The 12,552-nt window shown below is 41.6% G+C and overlaps 1 protein-coding gene across 2 annotated transcripts in view; it reads right to left on the bottom strand.

Moving 5' to 3' along the window:
- The window catches only part of LOC124595819 (protein big brother), a 246,557-nt gene that overhangs the window by 204,971 nt on the left and 29,034 nt on the right, over positions 1 to 12,552 (bottom strand). For both annotated transcript variants that reach the window (XM_047134714.1, XM_047134713.1), the window contains exon 3: positions 9,458 to 9,568. In XM_047134714.1, coding sequence (XP_046990670.1) covers positions 9,458 to 9,568 — 111 coding nt within the window. The remainder of the gene's footprint in view (positions 1 to 9,457; positions 9,569 to 12,552) is intronic.

Below are 12,552 nucleotides of genomic sequence, written 5' to 3'. Positions count from 1 at the left end.
GACCGAGACTCGAACTCGGGACCTTTACGATATGAATGTTTCGGAGGGTGCCTTTTTGCCGCGAATGACGCCCATGCGCTAACGGAGAACAGTCAGTGAAGATGTGGAAAAGCTAAGCTCTCACTAGCTTAATGTATTATATTGGCTCTATGGTACCTAGTACGTCAAGAACAAAAAAATTCTTAGAAATATTAGCTAGCTCGCTTTTAGATATGTTGCTGTTACGTTTTGCTATTACACAGTGTTTACCTCAGGGCGAAAACGTGCATTGCTAACCACAATTTTCTGAATTTATTTTTGAATGTTGAAAAAACTCTTCAACGACATTTCTGTTTCTAGCCAGTTTTTTAGTTGTAGAATGCTGCTTATTTGGTAGACATCACTTGCGAAAAAATTCTTCATTCGAACCTACTAGAAACACATGTTACAATTTTAAATGAATGTCATATTATGCTTATGGCTGTACAAGTTTTTCTTCTGATATTGCAGTTTAGGCGTTAAGCTATTGTCAAGTATAAATAATTTGTGCCATGTTAAGGAAAGTATATAAGTTTTACGTAGGTTAGTGTCCGATTTTACAACAATGGGGCAATAGCTGTGACAACTGACGTAAGTAACGTCACTTGACTCGTGCTTATTTCTCATGCAGATTGAAACAAATGCAGCTGTAAAACGTAAGTCACAACGTGGCAGCAAAGATCTTACTTTGTATAACCGCATTTCTGATTCAATCTGCATGAAAAATAACATGAGTAAAGTGATGTTACTTATCTCAGTTGTCATAGCTGTTACCCGTATGCTGTAAAACGGGACACAAGTCTACATGGGTTCCGTCACTTAAAACATGTGTGTTCCGTGACGTGGCACTAATTATTAATGCTTGGCAGTGGCGTAACGCCGAAATTCAGATGTTAAAGATGTTACACAGCCAAAAACTGCGGACTCAAGTTACAAGTTAATTCACAAGTTAAAATGTGTACCATACGTACAATTTTCAGTTTAACATTTCTTCGCCTACTCCTGCAGATGTTTGTTAATCAGTGAACATACATGTCTTCTGTAACTAGAGCTGTACAAATATGGAAACAAAAAATATGCTGCTTGTGGCCACAAAAAGAAGCCGTCTTATATTTGTGCTGTCATTTTAGGAGTATGACACGGCCATACTTAAATTTATGAGAAAATCTCTGCGAACCATTTACTGAGCATATAAATATGCTTGACTAACTGCGACAAAGAATGAATAACACAAACTATCTACGTTTAATTCCGCCATCAGGCTGCATCACTAACAAGTGCGATAAGGTTAGTACCCAACTGAGTGGAAATAAAGCAAATCTGACTTTGCTGCACCAGTTTTCGGAGGGAGGAACTGGAGGGGCACTGTGCGGGGTAGCGGGTGGCACCAGCAGAAATCAGTGGTACGCGTCGCTGCGGCAAGATGGCGGCCGTCATCGATCGGTGGTCAGCTTTCTCTCGCCCCCTCGCCCGCAGAACTCAGCTTTTCCTCTGCGAAGCACGAGTTTCTGGAAGACCTTTCACACAATCACGATGACTACAGATCACGTGCGACACTTTCTGAAATCCGTCCTTTAGCCAATACTTTCACCATCTATCGACATAATTTGTAGACATGGTAACAAGTATGAGAAACATCTCTTGATTGGACTCTCACTGCGCTAAATGTAAGAGTAGTACTTTTGACACTGGTTTATTGTAATACCAATCGAAGTTACTACAGTGAGAACTTCTGGCTTCATAACAAATATGTTGCCTGTTTACAATTACAGGGCGGACGTGTGGAAGTCACACTTGTTGCACACGTTCACTATCGCTGCCTGTAAATTAATGTAGTCGTAAATGGAAGTGGTTGTAGTCTTATCCTTGGAATGTATATCCTCGATACACAATAAAGTGAAGCGGCTCTAACCAGATTCCGGCGAACATATTTTTTCATCCGTACACGAGGCGATTTCCCCCTTTGGGACAGCGGTTATTTTGCTAAAAAATTTTCTATACTAAAGGAAGGTGTTCAGCACTAAGTGATCAACAGCTGTCGGTTCTCCAAACAAGAGAGGAATAGCATTAGACGCTATTTATGACGACCAAAATGACGCCGAAGTTGTAAGTAACTCTGTTGGGGCGCTTAGTTATACTCTTCGGAATTCCGTATGTATTCCGCCGCTTTCGGCCACAGTGGGCAACCTCCTTTATCGCTTTTATTAACACACGAAAGCTGCCACATGCAAGGAACAAATATGAAAACTTTTAGTCAAGTTTTCTCAGATGATACCTATTCATGTTACAAGTATCTTACAGCCCAGAATGAGAAATTAATGAAAAAGAAATGAATTTTACCACGCAAGAAATCTATTACCAGTATAATCATCTTGTGATGCAGTTCTTCTTGTTGTCTCTGTGCTTGCTAACGTTTTGCTGTTTGCATATGACATGTTGTACATTGTGTAGCATAACAGCTACCAAAACAAGAGGACAATAACATAATGTAAGGTATGTTCCTTTTCGCCAATTAAGTTATAAATGCAACTTTTACATAACGTTGTAAACGACGCAAATGTTAATATGTTAACAACAAATTTACAGTTAAAAATAAAAATTGAACCCACTGATTAAAAGTACAAAAGTGCTGCAACATGTATGGGTGAAACAAAAAGAAAATAAGGTGTCTTGCATAAGGCGGAACTTCTCATCCCATATTACCAGTATATATTGCGTAAAAGATGAAATACACGATATACTTCCCGAAAGTTTCCTTTTAACACCTTTCCCGACAGCCAACTTCGCATCACCATTTTTCCTGCTAAAGCGTAGTGCAGGTGCCTATATTGAGACAGTGTTTGCTAAAGAGCTGTTAAAAAGTAATCTAAAAAATAGCAAAATTAAGATGGTGTTGTGATAGGAAATATCTAAGTCAGCTGTCAGAGCACTAGCGATTAAATTTCCAGTGTTTTGACGGCGTAAAATAAATACTATTTATTCGCTTTTTATTTCGCTATCCAGACAGCCGTATCTGTTGCTTTCCATTCGATTTGCAACTGATTTAAAGGAATTTCGTCTGTGAATGTGCTTTCAGACTTCGGCTTGTGGCTTCAAAATTTACTGCAGTTCCGTTGCAAACCAATAAATACAGGCGTTTGGATACAGAAGCAGAAGAGCGTAAATTGTATTGCATTGGCATGAAAATCTTAGCAACTGTCTCCACCACTGTGAAAGCTACAAGAAATTAAATCATTGTCACAGTTTCCGCATGACTAAAACCGGAGTATTACCAACAACACATATAGCAGGAGACACCGTCAGCGCTTGTACGTGGAAGTGTCTAGTCTACTGTGAGTGACGTAAGCCTGTAAGAACCGTATTGGCTGCAAGCTGGTCTATAGCTAAGAGAGCTATAAACTCCCTGTAACGACAACTGAAGCGGGATTTTTGTAATAAAATCTGCTGACAGGCCACAGCGGAGAAAAAGAAAGGAAACAGCAGGGTTAAAAAATAGTAGTGACAAAGAAAGGAAGGTTAAAGATCGATTGATTCACACTGGTCGTCACGGAACAAAATGTTAACGTCAAGGTTTCCCGGGACGAAATTTTTGATGTTGGCTTTGGTTGGGTGACAGTGACGTCGTTTGCAAACATCGGAAGTTCTCGCCGTGCTCCTTATATCGTGCAATAGTAGTGAACTGAACTTCTTTTATCTTCTCAATTTGTATTTTGTTGTTGATTTTGCATTCGTGGCATACTGCGAAGGTTACATGAGAACTTTGAGATTTTTCCTATGAATGTTCTTCCACAAAACAGACCAGAAAAGTAATTTAGATTTTACAATACCTAGACAAAGAAGACACCTGCTCTGTTCTTATTTAACAATTTATACTGGTAAAATAATTATTAAAATGTCATTTTAAAAGTGAAAAAATTAACTCTGTTGAAGGAGAAAAATATTTTCGCATTACCTGGCACTTATAAAGGAAATAAGAAGGAAATAATAAAGTAAAATGGTATTACGTAATGTCTTCAAAGTATTCTTTGATGTGTGTAGGTACATAATTTATAGGGCAAAAAAATATTGATATTTTGAAATGTGTAGACGACACTTCTTCGATCATGTGAAACCTGGCCCGCTTTGTCGGACGACGACACTCAGAAAGCAGTGGATAGTGGGTACCGGCACTCAGGTTGATGCAGTGCTCCTAGACGTCTGGTAGGCGTTCGATACAGTCCCGCACTGCCACGTAATCAACAAAACACGAGCGTACGGAATATTAGACCAGCTGTGTGACTGGAATGAAAAGCTTCCAGCAAACACAACACAACGTGTTTTTCTCAGCGAAGAGAAATCGAACATCGGGTGTATTAGAGGGGAGTGCAATAGGACCATTACTTTTCACAATATACGTAAATGACTAAGTGGATAATGTCGGAAGTTCCATGACGCTTTTCGCGGATGATGCTGTTGTGTACAGAGAAGTTTAACGCTAGAAAAGTGTAGCAAAATGCAGGAACATCGGCAGAGGATCCACGATTAGTGTGAGGTCTCGCAGTTCACACTTAAATGAGTGTAACGTATTGCAAATACATAGGCAGGGAGACCCACTACTGTATGATTACACTATTGCAGAACAATAACTGGAAGCAGTCGCTTCCATAAATCACCTAGCAGTGTGCGTACGGAGCAAATTAAACTGGAACGACCACATACCTAAGACTAACCATAAACAGATTCATTGGGAGAATCCTTAGGTAGCTCACCCCCAAAGGAGGTAGCGTACAAAATCCTCGTTTGAGCAATACTCCGTTGCTCCTCGTCAGTTTGGGATCAGTACCAGATAGGACTGATGTAGCAATCAGGTAGGATACAAAGAAGAGCAGCACGTTTCGTTACAGGTTCACTCCATAAGCGTGAAAGTGTCACACAGTGGCTCAGCCAACCCCAGTGGCAGATGCTGTAGGAGAGGTTCTGCACTGTGGTGTGGTTTATTCCTTAAAGTACGTACTGTTTGACACGCACTTTCGACAACCGTTTCTCCCAGCACACACGCTGGCGCTGGGCATCGCTTGTATGGTACTTCAACAGTTTAGGTGGAATTATGCAACTAATGGTACTACCTTTTATTCTACATAAACGTTAATTATAGTATTTGACTTCTATAGCGAAGCTCATGTGCTTGTATCTGAAACGGTGTGTATTTCTATGTATGAAAGCGTTTTGGTCGTGAATATTGCTCGTTTGGAATTTACTTTTATAAGAAATTTGCATTTCTGTTAACTTTATAACAAAACAGGTGTTACTTTCGTCTGTTTACAATAGGCCATCGGATGATGGGTTAAACTCTAAACGCGTCATGACAGTTAATAATTAAATTCAGAGAAAACCCGCGACTTGTTTCAAGCAACCACACAACCTTTTTAAATTCTTTCCAATAATTGTACCCTTAAGTATCCCAAGCCACCCACCATAAGGTGGCTTACGGAGTACAAATGTACATGCATAGGCTTCCATTTTTCAACAATGTGCAAAATCTATAATATGACCTATCAAGGACAAGTGTTCTGAACATTACTTCGGTTGTTAAAGTACTTTAATATATTTGCTATATTCTGAGTTTTTGCAAGACAGGCGGAATTTCATAAGCGCACTTTCACCGTCCAGTACTGATCTAAGCGACCTGACATTATGTTGAATCTCCGCCTAGAGTGAACACAGGACCGTTCCGAGATGTTCTGTTGACGCCTAGCACTGAGCCGTTTTCAGATGTCCTGTCCATATTGACATCTCTAACTAAGTCGAACGGTGCAGAAGATGGTAACGGTCGCGACCTTATAGAACGAACCAATGTCAGGAACTGATTGAAACGAAGTAAGCGAGCCACGTAAAACTTAAACCGGCACGGTGTATTACTACAGAATCGGAACATAGTTATTTAACCATTGCACAAAGACGTTAGTACATCTTAATTCGCAATTAAAGGCCCTCAAAACGTTCCCGACTGTTTTTGGTACATGGTAACCGATGTCTCTCTCTCTCTCTCTCTCTCTGTTCCGTGTGTGTGTGTGTGTGTGTGTACGTATACACAGAGGTTCGTCAGCCGTGGCAGAAGCTGCGCCCTCAAGAGGGAGTCCCCAGAAGAGCAGTCATGAATGCTGAGGGCGGGTGAGTGCCGTTGTAACGGCCTCTCACAATATGCGCTTTCGCTCCGGCCGTCAGCTTAGCGAGCCAGGGGGTGTCTGGCATGTCTGCCGGAACACGTGGACCTCCAGTCCTCTCCGACGCGTTCCGGCGAAAGGCCGACCCTTAAACGTCTCTTTTCAGGCACCGTTATATTGCTTCCAACTCCAGGTGCCCCAAGTTATCGGCCACGCTCTTCCAACGAACGAAAGAAAACCAGTTACAAATTACCTGAAATATGTTCATCCCTAGAGCGCATGAATCAGTCGTAGTATGCTGTTTTATGACCTTTTTACGGTACATTTCAAGAAACACTTCTTATTATTACTATTATTAATAGCCAGTAACCTCATCAAAATGTGAGAAAGTAAAATGTAGCAAACACTATCAACAAATATTTAGGGATGAAGGTAACTGAAGACGGACGAAGCAAAGAAGACAAACAAAGAATTCTAAAAACAAAAGCAATGCTCACGGTTAAAAGAAAAATGCTTTCTTCAGGAATCATATATATTGAAGTGAGGAAAAAAGGGATTATGTGTTGAATTTTAAGCATAACACTGCGTGGAAGTAGAACATGAACGATACGCAAAAATGAAATGAAATCTTTTGAAGTATGCCACGCGGAGTAGCCGCTCGGTCTTAGGCGTCTTGTCACGGTCCGCGCGGCTCTCCCCGTCGTAGGTTAGAGTCCTCCCTCGAGCTTGGGTATGTGTGTTGTCCTTAGCGTAAGTTAGTCTAAGTTAGACTGAGTTCAAATGGTTGAAATGGCTCTAAGCAATATGTAACTTAACATCGGAGGTCATCAGTCCCCTAGACTTAGAACTACTTAAACCTAACCAACCTAAGGACATCACACACATCCATGCCCGAGGCAGGTATCGAACCTGCGACCACAGCGACCGCGCGGCTCCAGACTGAAGTGCCTAGAACCGCTCGGCCACACCGGCCGGCTTAGATTAAGTAGTGCGTAAGCTTAGGGACCGATTACCTGGGCAGCTCGGTCCCATAAGACCTTACCACAAATTTCCAAAAATTTTTCTTGTAGTATTTTAGGTACGGTGCTGCAGACACCTGTTGAATTGGACAGATAACACTAACAACCAGGAATTTCTGCAAAGAATTGGCGAAGAAAGGTCCTTTAGGAGAACAATAGCGCGAAGAAGACGTGATGAGTGTTCTGTTCTACAAGAAACATTACAAAGCACGAAGGTCCGAAGAAGACTGTGACCGGCATTTTTAAAAGAAGCTATACGTAATGCGGGAGTCCTTAACTATGCAGAAATGAAAACATTACATCCTAACAGATTCAGGAGGAGATCTCCCAACCAATCAGAAGACATCACGGAAACGAAGAGCCAGTAACTTCATTTCAAGCCACAAATTAGGCTACGTAGCGTCTACACCATTGTGAGCTGAACCGGGTGAACAACCTCGTAGTCGTATCGGAGTAGCAGCTATCAAATGACCGAGGCCGAACAAGGATTCGTGTTCATCGTCTGTAAAACGTAACACTTGCAAGAAGGCAATATCACACATAGTAACCGCTCTGCGCATCAGCGGTATGGAGCAGCCTCACAAGGAACTGTTAAAAGCTGTGACGAGATCATAACTCTACGAGGTAAGCACCAGCGTGGGACGTGTTCATAGGAAGTAGTAATCGTTGCTCTCACGGTACCCAGGATGAACGACTGTGACGTATGCGCCTAATCCTTAAGTGTAAATTTTATCCTGCGAATAATGTACAACAACAGCCAGTCAGAATTCAGTTTTGGTAAACTTTATTTGAAAAACACGATTATTGGTTTCAAAGTTACAAATTTATCATCACACGGCTTGCAGGTATTCATCAAAACACGGGGTACAGTGATATATAGGTCAGTACGCTTACCACGTGTTTTGTAATAAGGATAAATTTGTAAATTCTGTGCCAGTAACGTGCTTTGATTTCTTTTTTTTTTTCGCAAAATATGTTGTTGTTGTTGTGGTCTTCAGTCCTGAGACTGGTTTGATGCAGCTCTCCATGCTACTATATCCTGTGCAAGCTTCTTCATCTCCCAGTACGTACTGCAGCCTACATCCTTCTGAATCTGCTTAGTGTATTCATCTCTTGGTCTCCTTCTACGATTTTTACCCTCCACGCTGCCCTCCAGTACTAAATTGGTGATCCCTTGATGCCTCAAAACATGTCCTACCAACCGATCCCTTCTTCTAGTCAAGTTGTGCCACAAACTCCTCTTCTCCCCAATCCTATTCAATACTTCCTCATTAGTTATGTGATCTACCCATCTAATCTTCAGCATTCTTCTGTAGCACCACATTTCGAAAGCTTCGCAAAATATAGTGAACACAAATTGAATTGACGCTGACTGCTGATGGGCTGTATCACACAACACCCACTATTCCCCAATAATGTCATTACGTGGCAAAATAGCACAATACCGTATCAATCGTATGCTATCATAGCTGCGCAAAGAGGTTACTGAAATAACTTGTTCGTAAAATAAAATGTTCAAGAACTATGAAGGATAGCAGAAAGGGAGGCAGGAAGGGGGAATGTTTAGACCTTCAGCAGAGGTATAAGCGGGATGGACGAGCAGGGGAGAAAGGAATTCAGACTACGTGGAAAGTGGGGAGGATGAGGAGTAGGAGAAGAAGCGGGAGGATGAGATTAGCGTTTAACGTCCCGCCGACAACTCGGATTAGGGAGCGATAGGGATGGAAACGGGCCGTGCCCTTTCGAACAAACCATCCCGGCATTTGCCCGAAATCACGGAAAACCTAAATCAGGATGGCCGGAGACGGGTTTGAACTGTCGTCTTCCCGAATGCGATACGGAATGCGAAAATGGGGAGAGGGGGGGGGGGGGGGGCTCAAACCAACTCTGAGTAGATGCTAATGGTGATTGTGGGTCATATGTCTTTATTTAATATTATACTGAGTGGTCTATTAACTTAACAGTTATGTGGTTTGCCAGATTGGTCTCATCATTTATGAGTTGTTTCATTTCTGTTGTGTGAGTCTTTTTCTTTTTAATATGCTAGTTTTCTTGTAGAGTGGAAAGGTGTTTCTTGTGTATTATTATGAACTCCATGTCTATGCCTCTGACGGTAATTTTGTCTTAGAGTGGGAGGACGGCTCAGATCCTTAACAGAGCTTCCAAAAATGCGCAAGCAGTCACGGCTGGTACGGCACAGCTAAATGCTAGCTAATGACCTGCACAACGCCGCCGTCTTTCGCATCCGCTGGCAAGCGGGCGACGCCCCGTACTCACCTTGCCGTGCTCCTTGTCAAAGTCGCACTCTCGGCCCGGGTCCGCCGTGCTGTAGCCGTTGGTGCTGGGGTTGAACACCAGCTGGATGTTGGTGCCCGTCGCCACGAACGCCTGCAAAACCACCGACCGACGTGCTGGTTATCTGTACATATATTTTAATTTAAACCCCCACCCCACCACCCGCCGCGGTTTTCTCTCGTGAAGGCTAATCTCAGGATCTGTTGTAGAGATTTTGTGCAGTTTTCACTAATAGGAAGGTTATCTGCTAACTCCTCAATTGCCAGGTGTACCACTTCCAGCCCTCTCATCAAACAAAGTCCCTGGCACTGCTGAGAACTGAACCCGAATCGGCACATGGCAGTCAGACACGCAGACCGCTCACTATCGGAGGCGGACTGCTGACCAAAAAATACAGAACAAAACTGTAATAAACTGATCATGAAGGTGGTGCGAAGCAGTCACCATGAGGAATTTCAAACGAATGGTAAGATCATTTATAACTGTCATGCCCTTGTACAGGAATATTTATGCACTAACGGATTCCGTTTTCCGCTTTGAGATTAAAAGTCTGAAGTTTCGCTCTACAACTAATGGTTACTGATCATCAGAAGCTTTTATAGCAATCTTCAACTTTTGTAGTCCTGTCTTCCTCAGTTGCGTGTAATATTACGGTATATTGATAATTTTTACTTATGGACCGTCTGACAGCAACTGAATAAAACACAATTTTAGTGCCATACGCGTTTCGCCTTTATTTTGTGCAAGGCATCATCAGTGGCAGGTTGCGTGGCCAATTTCTTACATATTACGCTCCTGTTGCATTTTTGGTGTTGTTCTTCTTCTGCATTGCATTGAAACAAGCTTTCAGTTCATAGTGCTATGGAGTGTGGAAAAAACCGCAAATTGGCATTCATAAGAAGAAGAACAACACCAAAAATGCAACAGGAGCGTAATATGTAAGAAATTGTCCACGCAACCTGCCACTGATGATGCCTTGCAGAAAATAAAGGTGAAACGCGTATGGCACTAAAATTGTGTTTTATTCAGTTGCTTTCAGACGGTCCATAAGTAAAAATTATCAACATACCGTAATTTTATAGCAATGCTGCTGATTATGGTAAAAGTGCTTAAAAAGGAGAAGTCCCGTTAACTCTCTGCAAGCATCATGAAGTTGGACGTAGACGGAACAATGGTTTCCAAAACATCAGTTATATGACGTACCTTTAGAACTCAGAGATCCACGAGAGTTTTTGGGTATTAAAGATTTTTTGATCCACTCGCGCAGTCGAGGACACTAACGCACGCATGCGCGATGGCGCTCGACTCTTGAGTAAGCCAGATGTAGTCCTATCCTGGTGGTGGATGAAATTTTCACTTTTTTTCTCCTCGGTGGGGCTCCACAGCCTCGATAAAATTGAAGAAATACGTGCACAAATACACATGGCACGTGACAATTGACTAGGGCAATGTATCTGTTGCTAGTGTAGATGCACCTGAGAATGTGGCACACCCTAAACTAGTGGTGCAGAATAAAGCAATTTTAAATGCATTCCGGTAGAATAATATCCTTCAAATTTTCAGTGCTAGCAAGAGGAGAATGTTGGTGGTATAAAATTCTGATCGTTAGTTTTTGCGCGAGTGTCCTGGATTAAATTCCGTATCTCACTGCAGTGTCTCGTGTAGTGAGGGCACGTGATACTGTTGATGGGGATCCGCCGTCGGATGGGGACTTTAAAATTCACCAGCCCCTATGGTGTTATTCAAGAGGAGTACAACACGTGCCGGCATCGGGTATCAGCCACTCCCTTCTTTCATTATCACCATCGCCACACAAGACGGGCATTGCATGTTACTCTTTGACATTGTCAATAGGAGGGGGGGAGATCGATCTGTTGATTTAAAACATGTTGAATAAAAATCCTACATCAAGATCGCAAATATTCTTTACCAAGTCATCTTTAGAGCAATCTTAAGTGTTGTTTAGTGTGTGACACGTTCACAGCGTCGTATTTTTTGGAACTAAGAGCCCGTAGTTAAATAAAGTATCCTAACGTGACAATCTTTGTTGGTTATGTAAACTGACAACTCTGATTAGTGGTTAAGGTATTCAGTTTACATAACCAACTACGAGTTTCACTTCAGGTTTTTTTTATATAACTAGGGCGACTTAGCTCTAGAAAATACGACGATGTGTCGTGAGTCTCACAAACTGAACAATATTTTAGATTGATCTGAAGATGGTTCGGTAATCAGCCGAAACTGGTAAGCAGTAAGGAAAATTTGCGACCTTGACATAGGATTTTTATCCACACATATTACAAACATTACACTATACACAACCTACACTCTACGAATACACATACGACACAATGCCCATATATCCGCATACAAAAGGGTCAGTGACAGCGGAGAAAGAGCACTTTTTCCAATAAGCGATTGAACCTCACCCCATAGGATATTCCAGCCAACAATGCCACACAAAATTTACATTTTTAAAGATCATATCATTTACAACGTAATTTTTTAACTTTCCAATTTTTACGTTACCTCAATGTTAACACTTACAATCACAGACTCAGACACGAATATCCTAGTCTTGAATGAAATTATATACGTTCGTAGTCAATATAAGGATTACAGAAAATTTATGAATTACAAACCATTGATATTTCAATCATTTGGGGCGAAAAGTGATTAATCAAACGGGTAACTTAACTGTTAAAAATCGTCCTATGGTTTGTATGAAATGAGAAACCGAACATATATGATTAGTGGTCGAATCCATTAAGAATAGTGTTTGGGACAGAGGCTATCAGTTCCAAGAACGCTGAACACGCGATTCTGAAGTGAAAAATTCCTCTGTGACGGAAACATTTTTTTTTTAGTGACGCCTGACACAGCCAGGGAGGAACTGCGGTCTTAATGTGGCTTATTAAATAAATTTTTGAGCAAAAAGCTTTTGACGTCTATAACGCAATTTTCCTGCCACAACTAGTTTCGGTTGCTATCTGCAACCATCTTCAGATCGTTCAGAATGTGAAAAAGCGGTGAATGTGCATTTGAAAGCATCATTAGCTGTTGTCGTGCAATAACTT

Source organism: Schistocerca americana, chromosome 2 (assembly GCF_021461395.2).
Source record: "Schistocerca americana isolate TAMUIC-IGC-003095 chromosome 2, iqSchAmer2.1, whole genome shotgun sequence".
NCBI lineage: Eukaryota > Metazoa > Arthropoda > Insecta > Orthoptera > Acrididae > Schistocerca > Schistocerca americana.
The sequence above is the reverse complement of the archived record's forward strand: the minus strand, read 5'-3'. Positions and strand labels throughout refer to the sequence as shown.